Source organism: Toxorhynchites rutilus, chromosome 2 (assembly GCF_029784135.1).
Source record: "Toxorhynchites rutilus septentrionalis strain SRP chromosome 2, ASM2978413v1, whole genome shotgun sequence".
NCBI lineage: Eukaryota > Metazoa > Arthropoda > Insecta > Diptera > Culicidae > Toxorhynchites > Toxorhynchites rutilus.
In genome coordinates, this window is record NC_073745.1 from 330,414,751 (window position 1) to 330,428,145 (window position 13,395).

At 38.2% G+C, this 13,395-nt stretch overlaps 1 protein-coding gene across 1 annotated transcript; it reads left to right on the forward strand.

The window, feature by feature from the left end:
• Positions 1-642: 642 nt before the first annotated feature.
• Positions 643-3,481, forward strand: LOC129765510 (ubiquitin-conjugating enzyme E2 C). Its single transcript, XM_055765900.1, has 2 exons — positions 643-1,426; positions 1,892-3,481. Exons 1-2 carry the CDS (start codon positions 1,326-1,328, stop codon positions 2,319-2,321), a joined length of 531 nt encoding a protein of 176 aa, XP_055621875.1. The 5' UTR covers positions 643-1,325; the 3' UTR covers positions 2,322-3,481.
• The last annotated feature ends 9,914 nt before the right edge of the window (positions 3,482-13,395 follow it).

Genomic DNA, 13,395 nt, shown 5'->3' on the forward strand with positions numbered 1-13,395 from the left:
CTAGGAACGTTAGTGCCATTGAAGAAGAAGAAGACCTAGAAGTATATCCTAAGGTGGGCCAACTTGCTGAAAGCACTCTTCAGCCATCTTGTAAGTCTACTGTGTTTTGTTTATAAACAAACCACAATATGCTAGTGCCGAAGCTCGCTCCTGATCAGTCTGTCTCTTTCACGCTTCAAGCAAATTATTCCCCTTCTACTTTCTTCTGTACTGTTTTCATATACCGCTCCCCTAACCAACTTAGTGATGAAACGGCCTCACCTTAGGATATATTTCTAGGCGCCTTGGCTTCGTTTGAAATATACGCCTACCATTTTTTTTCGTAGAATTTACAAATGATTAGAAGGGTAGAAAATCACTCGGGAATTGGTAAAATGTACCAATATTTACTCTCAGTGTAGGATTTAACAATAATATCGTTATATTTGCTAATTATTTCTCTCAGTGTATTTCCTAATTATATTTCTGAGCGTAGCTTTATCCTCCATCTTTGCCATCCGTTATAGTGGGACACAAACAGCTGCTTTGTGACTTTTCCAACGGCTTTGGCTCACGAACTATTCCAGCAATTTACATTGCCTTCCAGTGACGCCAGAATATAGGGGATACATATTCCGATATTTTCGGCAGATGGTAGAATTTTGAAATTAAGCTTCAATAAAAGAATGGAATAGCGATTGTGAATTTGGAATTCGCTCTATAATTAAAAAGTGCACAAATTTTTACACGCCGAGTGAGATTGAGAAAATATTGTAACAACTTGTTAATCAACGATTGTAAAAACTGAAACTCCAGACCAATATATTAAAATATCGAACATTGTGAAAAACATTCATCCGCAAAGCTGGCACCCTGCAACTGTTTTCCAGTGCGTTCAATCAAGTATCAACGGCAACGGATGACAGAGTCTGCAAAAGCAAACGAAATTTTGTGAAGCAAACACACGACTGGAAGAGGGCCTCGTCTTCGAAAGCTGTGAATCTGTTATTGAGATTGTACAAAGTCGCTGTTAAAATTGTCAATAGTTGTATTCGATAAAATTCGCAAATCGTGCGCGATTCAATATTCTGCTTGAGAACGGTTTCAAGCAGTGAGAAAAGGGATTTTTCGCCTTGTCTGCGTAAAAAGAAGCGAGTGTCACAGAAAGGAAGGGGAAGACAGAAAACCTCAACAGAGGGAAGCCATCATCGTCACCTACTAACGTTACAAAGCGCCGTCACAAAAGGTGCTAGAGCTGAAGAGTTTTTTTTTCCGATTTGTAATCCACTGGTTGGAATTTTTTTTTGTTACATACATAATACGGAATAGACATTAGTGCACCGAACATGGCACAGAATATTAATCCGGAACGTGCCGCTTCGTCGAATCCATCAAAACAGAACGACGAGACGTTAATAAATAATAACAGTCATGCCGTTAGCAAAAGGTAAGTTTTTTTTCTCCCTGTGCGATGCCTTTAACGCGATTTCAGTTGATGCTTGAATACGGCTGATATACGGAAAATGTCTGGACAGTGGTGCCAGGGAATATTGATTGATGATGTTTGATCTCATTTTTTTCAATTTGTGCTTCATTTAAATTTTTCATTGTTTTTTTGGTCCTTACATATACGATATACGATATAAAATTTCATCTAGTTAAAAATAAATATTTTGGAACGAGTTTTATTGAAAAATGTAGCCCACTTGAATTTCCAATGTGTTGATCCTTTGGAATCAACACATTGAACCTAACCTAAATTTATTATTGTTAATTTGGCCTTGATACAATCGGTTTTCTGCGTTTGACTTCATTTGTACATGGGTTGTAGTACAACGTAATCCGGAACATACATAGTTTGATGCTAGTTATGAATATCATCGTTCAAGTAAAAAAATCTCCATTTCCATAGGCTCCAAAAGGAACTGATGGCGCTGATGACGACGTCGGAGAAAACCATCTCAGCCTTCCCGGAGGGTGAAAACTTCTTCAAATGGATAGGCACCATTTGTGGCCCCAAGGATACGGCCTACAATGGCCAGAAGTACAAATTGTTACTGGAGTTCCCTAATTCGTATCCGTATTCGGCTCCGAACGTGAAATTCATCACACCCTGCTTCCACCCAAACGTCGACCTGAGTGGGTCCATCTGTCTAGATATACTGAAGGATAAGTGGTCCGCGCTGTACGACGTCCGGACGATTTTGCTCTCGATCCAATCGCTGCTGGGGGAGCCAAACAATGAGAGTCCCCTGAACTCGCAAGCTTCCCAGTTGTGGCCCAACCAGGTCGAGTACAAAAAGTATCTGGAAGAGTTCTACGAGAAGCATAAAGATGCATAAGCGGCCAGCCCGTGAAGGCCACCGTGGAAGTATGAGCGCGATACAATGATGATGAACGAATGCGCGAGAGATAGCATATAAACAGTGAGATAACAATTACGGGACGAGAATCGGTGCACACTCACAAATCACAAACAAAACGAATGCAACAGAGGATAACGTAATTACGAAGAGGAAAGAAGAGAATCGGACAAAAGATGGGTACACTGGAAAACGATAAGTGAGGATGTTCAAATATTTCTTTTGGCTGATCCGTAATAGTTTGTAAAATGAAGCATTTTCTTTTTGTATAGAAACATTTAGAAGCTTTCCAGAACAAGTTGCGAATCGTTTTAAATTCTGATATATTTATTCTATAGAATCGACCAGAATGTTTATTGTATGATTGATTCATGTACTATGATCTGTTTTTTTTTATATATAAGTTTTTCAACAATACGTGTGTCTTGTTAGTATTTGAAACAAAACTGAAAAAAGTCGTTAATCATAATAATATAACGGTAAACAAGAAAAAAACATACATTCGAAATTAGCTAAAACAAAACATTTTAAGCAATTCCAAAACCTACGTTCCGAATATTTCGTCACACAATGTGTATTAAAGCAAATTTCATCGACAGACAAACATCAATCCAATATTTGTATGCCCGACTTTGTCAAGAGAATAGTTCGTAATTATCATAGAGCTAAAGTAAAAAAAAAAACAATTTATTTTAGCTTGAACTAAGGAAAACTTGATTGATTAGAGTCTTGCCTGTTGCATTGAGATTTATCTATTAAAGATCAATCCCACGATCGAAACTCGAAGCATAGAATTCTTCGCAGCGTTTTGAAGCTTATAGCGTTTTGATTTGGTTTTGACCACATGCGCAACTTTCATTGAACAATGTACGTGACACAGTTGCTGCCAGACAAAAGTGAATCGGATAAGCGAACCACGATAATTCTTAGCACACCTGCATTTTTGTTTCTCCCTCTCTCCATCGTTTTAACTGTTTGCATATTTTAATTAGATACACAATTGGTCTTTGTAAACGTAAATAAATTACAATTATTGTACTGTAGTATTGTCCATTGCAGTGTTCGATAGATGACATCCTGAAAACCCACGATGCTCCATCGGTGGAAATCAAGTTAAACATGTGTAAGTAAGTTCTGTACTTCTTTTCAATTAAGGACCGTTGTCTATGTAAATTGAGAAATGTCTATTTTATGACCATATTAAAATGATCTATTTAATAGCGAATTCGTTTTTAAAACTGAGTCAGTGCCAAACTGACTCTGTAATAAAAAAACGTTTTCAGTTTCACGAATGCGGTGGTTTGTTGGTGTGCGTTATATAGTCTGATTTGTTTATATTTACGACGGCAAATGTACAGTGTCGACGTCTGGTGGTGATATTAGTGCTTGGGAGGTCAATTGTTCTCCATCAGATCAGAAGGGCCAAGTGCAGTGTAAACATATAAAAGTTTGAATGAAAATTTTTACTTAATATTGTTTGATTACCTAACACATGTAGTTCTGACACTCACTTAACCATTTGTCGATGCATTTCCTGTTTGTTCCACAAATAATTACTATTATAATATAAAACCATCATTAGACACAGTTTTCGTTCAATATTCTGCGATATCGGAAAAAAAAACTTTTATTTAATCACATAAAATAAATATTCGATACGTTAAAGTAAATTTTCATTCATAATTTTGATTTTGAAATTTCTTCCACCTGAATATCCATCATTATTTTCACCTCCCAATGAAAGCACACGTAGCTTAATGCCGTCTACTCTACTCTTCAAAATCAGAATCCGAATTGGATTACGATTCCAATAATACAAAAGCAAAAGCAGCAGGTTTTCCATTTTCATAGTCTTTATTTTTAGATTTTCCAAAACAATATTCGGAACTTGACAGTTCAGTATAGTTGTATTGGTGAACCCGAGTACCAACCCGTGAAACATCTCAGTGCGAAACTAACAGCTTTCTGGGCGAACTAGTGCGAAACTGAGTGAATAAAAAAACGTTTTGACAGCAGTTAGTGCGGCACTGGGGTTGAAACTGAACAAAAACGAATTCGCTATAAGTAAAAATAAATTGTGGGTAAGCGCAAAACCCGAAGAAGGAATAGTCCAATTTGAACCGGCTTTATTTTGTTGTATTTGCCTCTTTCCGTAGATAAAAATCGGGGAAAATTTTCGGAAAAATCGGAGAAATCCTAAGAAAACTCGGAAAATTAAATTCCCATATGTTTTATGGATACATCGTGATAAGCGTTATAAGTTCATTCGATGTTTACATTAACGAAATTGATGTTTGTTCGAAAGTGGAAATGGATTTTCAAGTGAAATAACGCGTGTTTTAACGTGGTTCAAGCATTCAAATAACATCAAGTTATTCAATAGATAGAGTTAATAGCCTGACATCGCCGCATTTGTCGACAGTCATTGTGAATTTATTGATTTTTTCCTCAGCCTTGAAATAGTCCTTTTTGAAGATCAATTAACGAATAGTCCGGGGATTGAAATCATGAACGTTTAAAGAATAAGAAAACTTCAATTTGGGCAGGACGAAGTTCGCCGAGTCAGATAGTATATAATTCCCCTTTAATCCACGCGGCGAGTGACGTGAGATAGCAAAGTTTCTCGCTTCATTGTGGAGGCTACCTCACCTTTCAATTTGTGTTTGATACCCGAGTCGATAACATATGAGGACATGACTTCAAATCTCACTCAGTGATACACTATAGTGTAAAGTGACCAGATGGTCAGAGGTCTAACGCGGGATACAAAAAACAAAACGTTATGTGAACATAAACCATAGTTTAGCGAGTCTAAACTGATCAGTATTATTTCTTTCTGAGTTTCGGCACTCAGTTGTGATTTTTCGGTGGTTTAGATTTTGTTTACGCCCGAAAATCACTCGCTCAATCAGAGTATTTACGCCTGGCAAGCACGATTAAAATTATATAAATTTCTTCAAATTACCGAATGGAATGCTCGAAAATTTCCATTAATTTTTCATCGATTTTAATGTTAACGTATGCTTTAAAAAAAAAATGGACTAATTTCGGATGGCGATGAAAGATAATTTATAGGAACAAATTTTCTTTGGATCTTACGTTTATTAAGTCTACAACAAAAATGATTCAAGAATGTTGATTCGCAGCAGCAGCTCTGTCAAGCAACTTGATGATTTTTCCATACTGCAAGCTCCACCCCACAGCAAAGGAGTTGGACATCCTGATGCACTTTGTGTCCGCCAGATATAGCCGATCTGGTATTTACAATATCATCTCTTTGCCGCTCCTTAAGCCGGGAGATCGAAGCAACCGGCCAAACGGTGGAGAAAAATCTGGCCAAAATGGACATTTTTATGCGGAAGCCGTATCTGAGCAGCAGGCAATCACCCAGAAGGAGTAGCTGGTGAAAAACTTCTTTCCGGCGAAAGAAGTGAAAAACTTCTTTTCGTACTCATAATGAAAGACGAGACGTACTTGATGCAAGAATTCTACGAATGGCAGGGGACCGGGTACTTTACGTTCCCCAGGTAAGCGGTGACGTCGGATATATCATTCACATCGAGTTCTCGAAGAAGGTCCTTCTCTGACAGACGTGGAAGGAATGTCCAAGCCCCTCATCTTTCGAGTCATATGGTGAACGGGGAGATATATAGTACGAAGTGCTTGCCGGAGTTATGAAGATGATGTGGTCTTTATTCCGAATCTGGTATCAGCCCATTATGCCACGATCACTGGAGGATGGATCGGCTGGAGATAAACATTGTCGCGAAGACCACCAACCTTCCCAACATTCCCCAGCTGCGCCCGATCGAAAACTTTTGGGCGAATGGCCAAAATAAAGAGACAGGCGACCACCAAAGCAACGAAAAGGTAAAATAACATGCCGATATACATCTTTTTATCGGCCATGGTTCAGGTTCCGACCAACTTCCGTATGACCGCCCAGTGCCTCATTTACGATAATGCATCAAACAACTCTGCCTCTTCTTGTCGGGTATACACTAGTTCTTCCGGCTTATTTAAAACGTTAAGCCCTGACCGAGGTAGGGGACCAAAGTTGAACTTTTCATCTGACTCACGTTGGTCCCTGTGGATCAATAGGGGACTATTATAAAAATCATTTTCCAATTTTGTTGCTGCTGCTTCTAGTTGACACTCTTTAAATAAAAAGCCCAATGTCGGTGCGATGAAACCAGCTCAACGTATTAATCTTTGGATGCATTAGAAGCGCTCTTGAACAGTCTGCCAAATAATTTTTGTTTTGGGGTTCATCCATTTAAGAAAATCAACATGATCAATTGTGATATTGAAATATATTGATATCGCGGGACATTTTCGTTTCTTTTGCCAAATGCGGGACATTTCGCGGGACGGAATCTTACGCGGGACATTTCGTTGAAATGCGGGACTGTCCCGCGTAACGCGGGACGTCTGGTCAGTTTACTATAGTGGCGCCATTCGCCTACGGGAATGCAGTGACTTGAGCCATCTCACCTCATTCGCTTTGCGGAATAAGGGGTAATATAGAGGTTTTTCTTCGTAGGTATAGCTCATCATCACATGAGAACAGATAGTTATATTTGAGCTGTCTTTCTAATGTTGTGTTTGTCTTCACCCAAATTAGAATGATAGAATAAATTGGAGAATATTGAAGAAAAATAATAAAAATGGATTATGCATATGTTCTTCAGTGAAAAGTGAATTCAATTGGAGTTTATTTCTGCAATAGGAATGAATGTTGACGACATTAAGTTTCGTGTTCAGATATTGTGAAAATAATAGTACGTTTTATTCGTTCACTAATTGGAATTCGAGAGACGTCGATCTGTTATCGGAATATACGAAAAAACAATTTCAGGATAAAACTCAAGGACAACAACTTTTTGCGAGACAAAGTTCGCCGGGTCAGCTAGTAGGTAATATTATCGCATTGAAAACATTATGATTATTTTGTTGTAACGCAAAATAAGTTTAGGCGAAAATCTACCAATTACTCTTGGATTTCAAAGATGAGCAAATAAAGCTTGCAAATAATGATTTTGTAGATTTGAGAATGACAACTTTAGATAAAATTCACTCAAAAAAAAGTTGAATAGACTGAACCGTCTGATACTAAACTTACCAACAGCAACTATTGTGTTTGATGGTAACTACAGGAGCTTTTCATTATGATACGACCACCCTCGTTGATTCGTTTTCCATGCGTTTCAAGTAGAGCCACCCTAAACGAATGATGACAATCGATGGATTGTGACACAAAACAAACAAAAGATTCAAATAGAACGTTTCTTTCGACACGTGCGGTGAATTCGAGATAAAGTAAGTAAATATTTCCGCTTATTCCATTTCTGAGAAATTCATCAATTATATCACTATCCGTTCACAGTACATTGCTAGTATGGGTAAGCAGAAAAAGCTAAGTGAGCAAGAACAAGGACAAATTTTGACCTTCCGAAAGACAGTGAAGCACGGTACTGATTTCGACATTTGGAAGCCCTTCGTTTAATAAATTTGAAGTTCACTTCACGGTGGAAACGGAATGAAAAGCATTCGCGATAACAACGGTACGGTGTCGACATCTGGATGCGAGATTAGTTTCCCACTAAATTTATCATTATAATATCAAATTATCTTCAGATGAAATTTTTGTGTGAGATTATTATATCACATGAAGAAAACAAAGTTTTCCACTCACATTGAATACCAGTTTGATACGAAGAAGTTAATTTTCATTAATGATTTTTCATTTGAAAAGTGCTCATTCTGCCTGAAAACTCATCATTATCTTCAACACTTCACTAACTCGTAAAACGTAGTTCAATGGCGTGCCGTTTATTTCGTTTCCACCGTGAAGTGTATTCGAGAATCAGGCCCACAATCTCACCTGTGTGGATCTCGGTTTCTCCTTTTATTCTATGTATTGGAGTATGACAACGCGAGTGTCGCTACTCTTTTTATATTTGGTTTCACACCCACACCCACATACCAATGCACCTGAAAGACTGATGCTTTGCTTCTTTCGTTTTTTTTCCGATTTGGATATTTCTGAGGTTTTCTTGTTCTTGAAACCTCAAAAATCCGGCTAGCGACTCGACCTGAACTGTGCTCAGAAGGTTAAAGGTGTGTTAGAATATGAGACAGATGTAGGTACAAGGGAACTTGGCGTGACTAGAGTGATTACTAACTTCGTCAATAATTACGTTGTTCCGGTCCTATTGATTAATGCGCTGAACTAAGGACCAAAAATCATGTTCGTCAATTTCAACTCGGACCGTGGACCGAGACAGGAGTGGTGTTAAATTTGCAAAAGGATAGAGGAGACTGGCGAGAGCAGTCAACGAGTACAGACGTGATGTTGGTCGCTCCGATCCTTTTTCTTTTTTTCCCAGAAGAGTCGGTAGTGTGAAGCCAAAAAAAGGACTGTAATTTTGTGAAAAGTTTGAAGCGCTCGTTTGAAAGTGTATTTTCAGCATTGTGGGTTTGAAGAAATGAACGCTTTCGAAACACAACACTGAAACGCAAAACCTGGATCCGTTCGTTTGTTGACCTTTGTTTAAATTTTCAAATTTAAGGTGAAGGTGGAAGCTAGCCACAAATGACTGCCACAATGGCGCTCATTTCTTTCATCTCCCTCCCTCACCCCTAGCCAGAAAATCAATAATTTTGCGAAACAGTGTGAAGAAAATGATAATTTTCGCACACTTCCTATCAAATAATATCAACCAAATTCTAATCGATTACTCACAAGATATTAAATTTTCATCTGCTGTCGCACTGTATAGTGAAAAACGTCGGAAAACTCGAGCAAGTGCTCTGAAAGTTAAATTTTCATCTTTCAATCTTCGGCAATGGTTTTGTTTGTGTTGGTGAAAGCATCGTTATTTTTTCGACACTGATGCCAGACAACATCAGCGAAATTGCTATAGAAACCACTCAATAAAATGTAATTTCTGAGTCATAGCGTATCATGTCATGAAAATCAATAGAATAAAATTGTGTTGATATCAATACGTTATCAATTTTTTTTTACGTTTAATGGGTCCATAATGTAAGTTTTAGAAACTTTAACATTGGGTAAGAAAAGTGTATTGCAGAGCTCGGAACACTGCCACGGCTGCCTATGCTTTCAAAAGCAGTAAACGGAAAAGTATTACATTCAATCAAAATGCCACGGCCAACGAAGAGAGGGGTCATGGCTCTCCAAAGTGAATATGTGAAAACAATACCAAAAGAGCCCCAATTCGTATGTGTTATAAATTTGCTCATGTTACGCTCCCGTATAATCAGAATTTTACTTCATATGCAAATGCACCTTCTATATATATTTATGTTTGCAATTGTTCATCGGAACATATCGTTCATACATTCTACTTTAGTATTGAATTGTTATTTTTTGATTAAATGTATTCAAGACTCGTGTCAATGATGCGCCACACAGTCTGATAAGTGGATTGATCTATTTGCGTGTGCTTTGCTCTTCTCTCACAAACACTATTACCCCATTTTTACACGTGGGTTTACCTATACTACTACAATGGCTAGCTTCCACCTTCACCTTAATGCACCGAAGTGCTAGATTGTATGCGTGTATAGTGCGGAGCAGTTTTCCGAGCGAAAATCGAAGCGGGAGCGGAGAGCGGAGAATGAGAATCAGCTTTACGGCAGTGAAGATGGATTCTACAAAGCTAAAAAGCTAAAGCTACAAAGCTAAATATCTAAAAATTCTAAAATTTAAATATTTAAAAATTTTCAAATTTAAAATTTTAGAATCACATCACTTACCGCAGTGAATCCTGATTTTTAACCGTTCCCACTAACAACTATTCCTTCCATGATAAACGCTAGGGAACCACGCTATAGAGGCGACCCTTCTGGCCTTCGGGCGGCGAATATCATACTAACATTCCTTCCCTTCCCCTGGTGACTGTAAGGACGTGGCCGGCGTCGTTATTGACCATTCAAAGCTCGGATCACCGAAAATTGCACAACGAGAATGATTTGCTAGTCCCAAGCGTCATTCTATGTGTTCTTTGTGCAATTTGGTTGGTTCAGGTCAATCACGGAGAGCAACTACGAATTGTACAGTCTACCCAAGCTCAAGTTCTAGAAAATTTGTAAAAGGATAGATATGAATATTCAAATAAGCCACATCAATGCCACACAATGAGCTCGAAATAGAGTGTTAACCGACGAGGATAGAATACTATCGGTAAAGGAGAGGTTGAATGCAAAATGAAGAGTTAAGTTAGATAGTATAGTCGTAGAATGCAAACCCCATGGGTCGAGGTTAAAACCGGATATATGTTGAACAAAAACAGGAAGTATGGTATAACTGCAAGGGTTATGTAGGACTATTATTGATTTAGTGATCATTTGTTTTTAGTTGCATCTGAATCAATTCGGAATGAATGAATAAATGAATATTTGGAGAACTTCGAAAACGAGAGCGTAACGTTGGAGGCACAATATTCAGTAAAAGAAGCAATCACACAAAAGTTGTATAATACATAATACATTGCTTGTATTGTGATATGATTTGTATTCCATTTCCAATAGACAAAATATTTGTTGCATCAAATCAGTCTACATAATTTTTGCGTTCGCTCATCCTTTCTCACAACACCCATTTCTCGTTTGAGAAATTGTTGAGTAAACATCGTTTGCCAGTGCGCGTAGAGCGGGAATTCCTTCTTAAGATTCATTGCACCTCTAATAAATTGCCGAAAGATGTGGTCTTACGTTAATCGCACTTGATTGAAAAATCACAAAACCAAATGTATCTGGTCGCAGTGTTTTATGGATAGAAAACATCAAAATAAACTCTTTCGCTTGAATGTATTTTTCAATTCAAGACTATTGAAACAAGTTTTTGGATCAAAAAGTAACAAGTATATAACGCGTAGACATTTCATCTTTCGAATCAAGTGTTTATCATACCATTTCGTTCAGTTGTTTAGGAGCTATTAACGCTCAAAATCTCGATCTCCGGCGAAACTTTGATTTTACACCCCGGTATAGAAATGAAAAACGTAGTCCTACGTCAAAATTAAATGCGTTCGTGTTGTGATTATTGGTGTTAAAACATATTTGTATTTTCCGTTTATGTGGGAATGATAAGTTTTGGTTTGATGTAGTTTTCATTGAGTAAAATAAATATTGCTAAGAAAAGATATGGGCCAAAAAAGAAACTGCCAGAGAGAGATGAGTGTCATATTGTTAAATAAGCATCGAGCACAACGATGAGTTGATCGAGAAATCGAGCAAAGTTTGGCGCTTCTGTTCAGACGGTTTGGCGGCCACTGAAACGTTCCCAAAACATTGTATGATCAAAAATGGTTAATGCACTACATTTACTACCTCGAAACAAAGAAGCAAGGTTAGAGTTCGCACACCGGAACATGTCTCAAGATTGGAAAAAAGGTGTGACAAAGTTCTTTAACATTGTGCTACTTCTTGGTTGCTTTTTGATTTTTATGTGTTCAAACCATTTAACATAAATTCTACTGAAATTGTCACAGGAGATTTCCTCAATTAAAAAAAATCAACTTGGATTTAACGGCTATTGACGAGATTTGCGCGAGAGGAATTTAGAAGGAGAGCTGTCATGATCTAATGGAGTATTTTGTGACTCCGGAAAATTAGAACTCCAATTTGTTTCATACAAAATTAGTAGTTCCGTATACAGTGAAGTTCTTGAACCCGGTTTGCTATCAATGATGCACAGAAGACGTTACGGATTGATCGGCATGGTCTCCCCATTGAGAACCTGTGGGGAATGATGGTTCGCCGGATTTATCTGATAATCGTGCATTTTCAACGGTTGATCATCTCGAAACTGCTATTCTTCAGTCGGGGAATGATCTTGAACTGACAACACTGTAATGATGATGATGATGACGCCTCCTTCCCCTACAGAGATTTGAGCAAGACGAGTTATGTAAAAGATAATTTAGTTATTTTTTTCAGCATTGAAATCAGTTAGGCAAACAAAAAAAAACAACGAACTGATTTTATTTACAGATATAAGTTCAAAAAATTGCAATGTCAAATGACAAGCCAATACTCAGTCATGTCCGCAACAGAGCCGAGTTTAGGAGTAAAAAACTTTAGTAATAAACGGTATGTTGGTATAGGTTGGTATAATAGAGTATTAAAGCGAATCCAAGACTTTCGAACGTGGATGTTGCCAACAAACTCGATGCTGTAACAATTTGGATATACACATTCTGGAAGGTTTCTTCAAGCTCTTAAGAAATCGAACAGAACCGGGAATCAAAGCATTACAGCAAAAACTCGGGCCCGGACGCATTATAACCAGGTGTTGACAAAATTCAGTGCATGCGTTCAGCTTCCGGGACAGAAGTTTTATGTAGTCAGGAGTCGGGAAGATGATCCCAAAAATATACATTTATTTTTTGCGGGCAACTTTGCCGGTAAACCGATGTTTTGGCGGGGAATCTGCAGCTGTTGCCGGAAGACTGCACTAAGAACGCATCACATAGGTATCGCGATAACGGAGTAGACGTCATTGAGAAAGAGATGAATCTCCCAAACTGCCCAGAATTCCCCCAATCGAAATGTATTGGAGTTAATCCGTTGGCGAAGGATGCAGTGTATATAAGGCAATCATTTGATGTATCGTAGAGGCTGACGTCGTTTATATTTAATAGTTTATACTCGGAAGTAATTTATTAGTTTACAGCGGCTGACGCCGTCTAGATACTACAATCACCTAACGGTTTGTAAATACATTGGTGGTGAAGGGTTTACTTGCGTACCCAATTCAAGAAATGGTAGCGAACTCACAGGAAGATTTCGTGATCAATGGTGATCGTGTGTTGTTGCTACGTATGACAACGGATTTTTTACGCGGCTCTTTTTTGAGCCGAGACTCTTTCCAAAAAGCTGCTCTTTTTGAGCCGAGACTCTTTTGGAAAGCGGCTCTTTTTTGAACAGCGGTTCATTTGTAAAGAACCGTGGATCGTACGCTCGTTCTGCTGAACCGGCTCGTGAGCGCTCGCCCATCTCTACCCGATTATACGATTCGCACAGC

What these genes read in the sequence shown, in the direction of transcription:
- LOC129765510 (XM_055765900.1), top strand. Translation starts at nt 1,326, where the DNA reads ATGGCACAGAATATTAATCCGGAACGTGCCGCTTCGTCGAATCCATCA. An exon ending in AGTCATGCCGTTAGCAAAAG is followed by an intron (nt 1,427 to 1,891) that starts GTAAGTTTTTTT and finishes CCATTTCCATAG; the next exon opens with GCTCCAAAAGGAACTGATGG.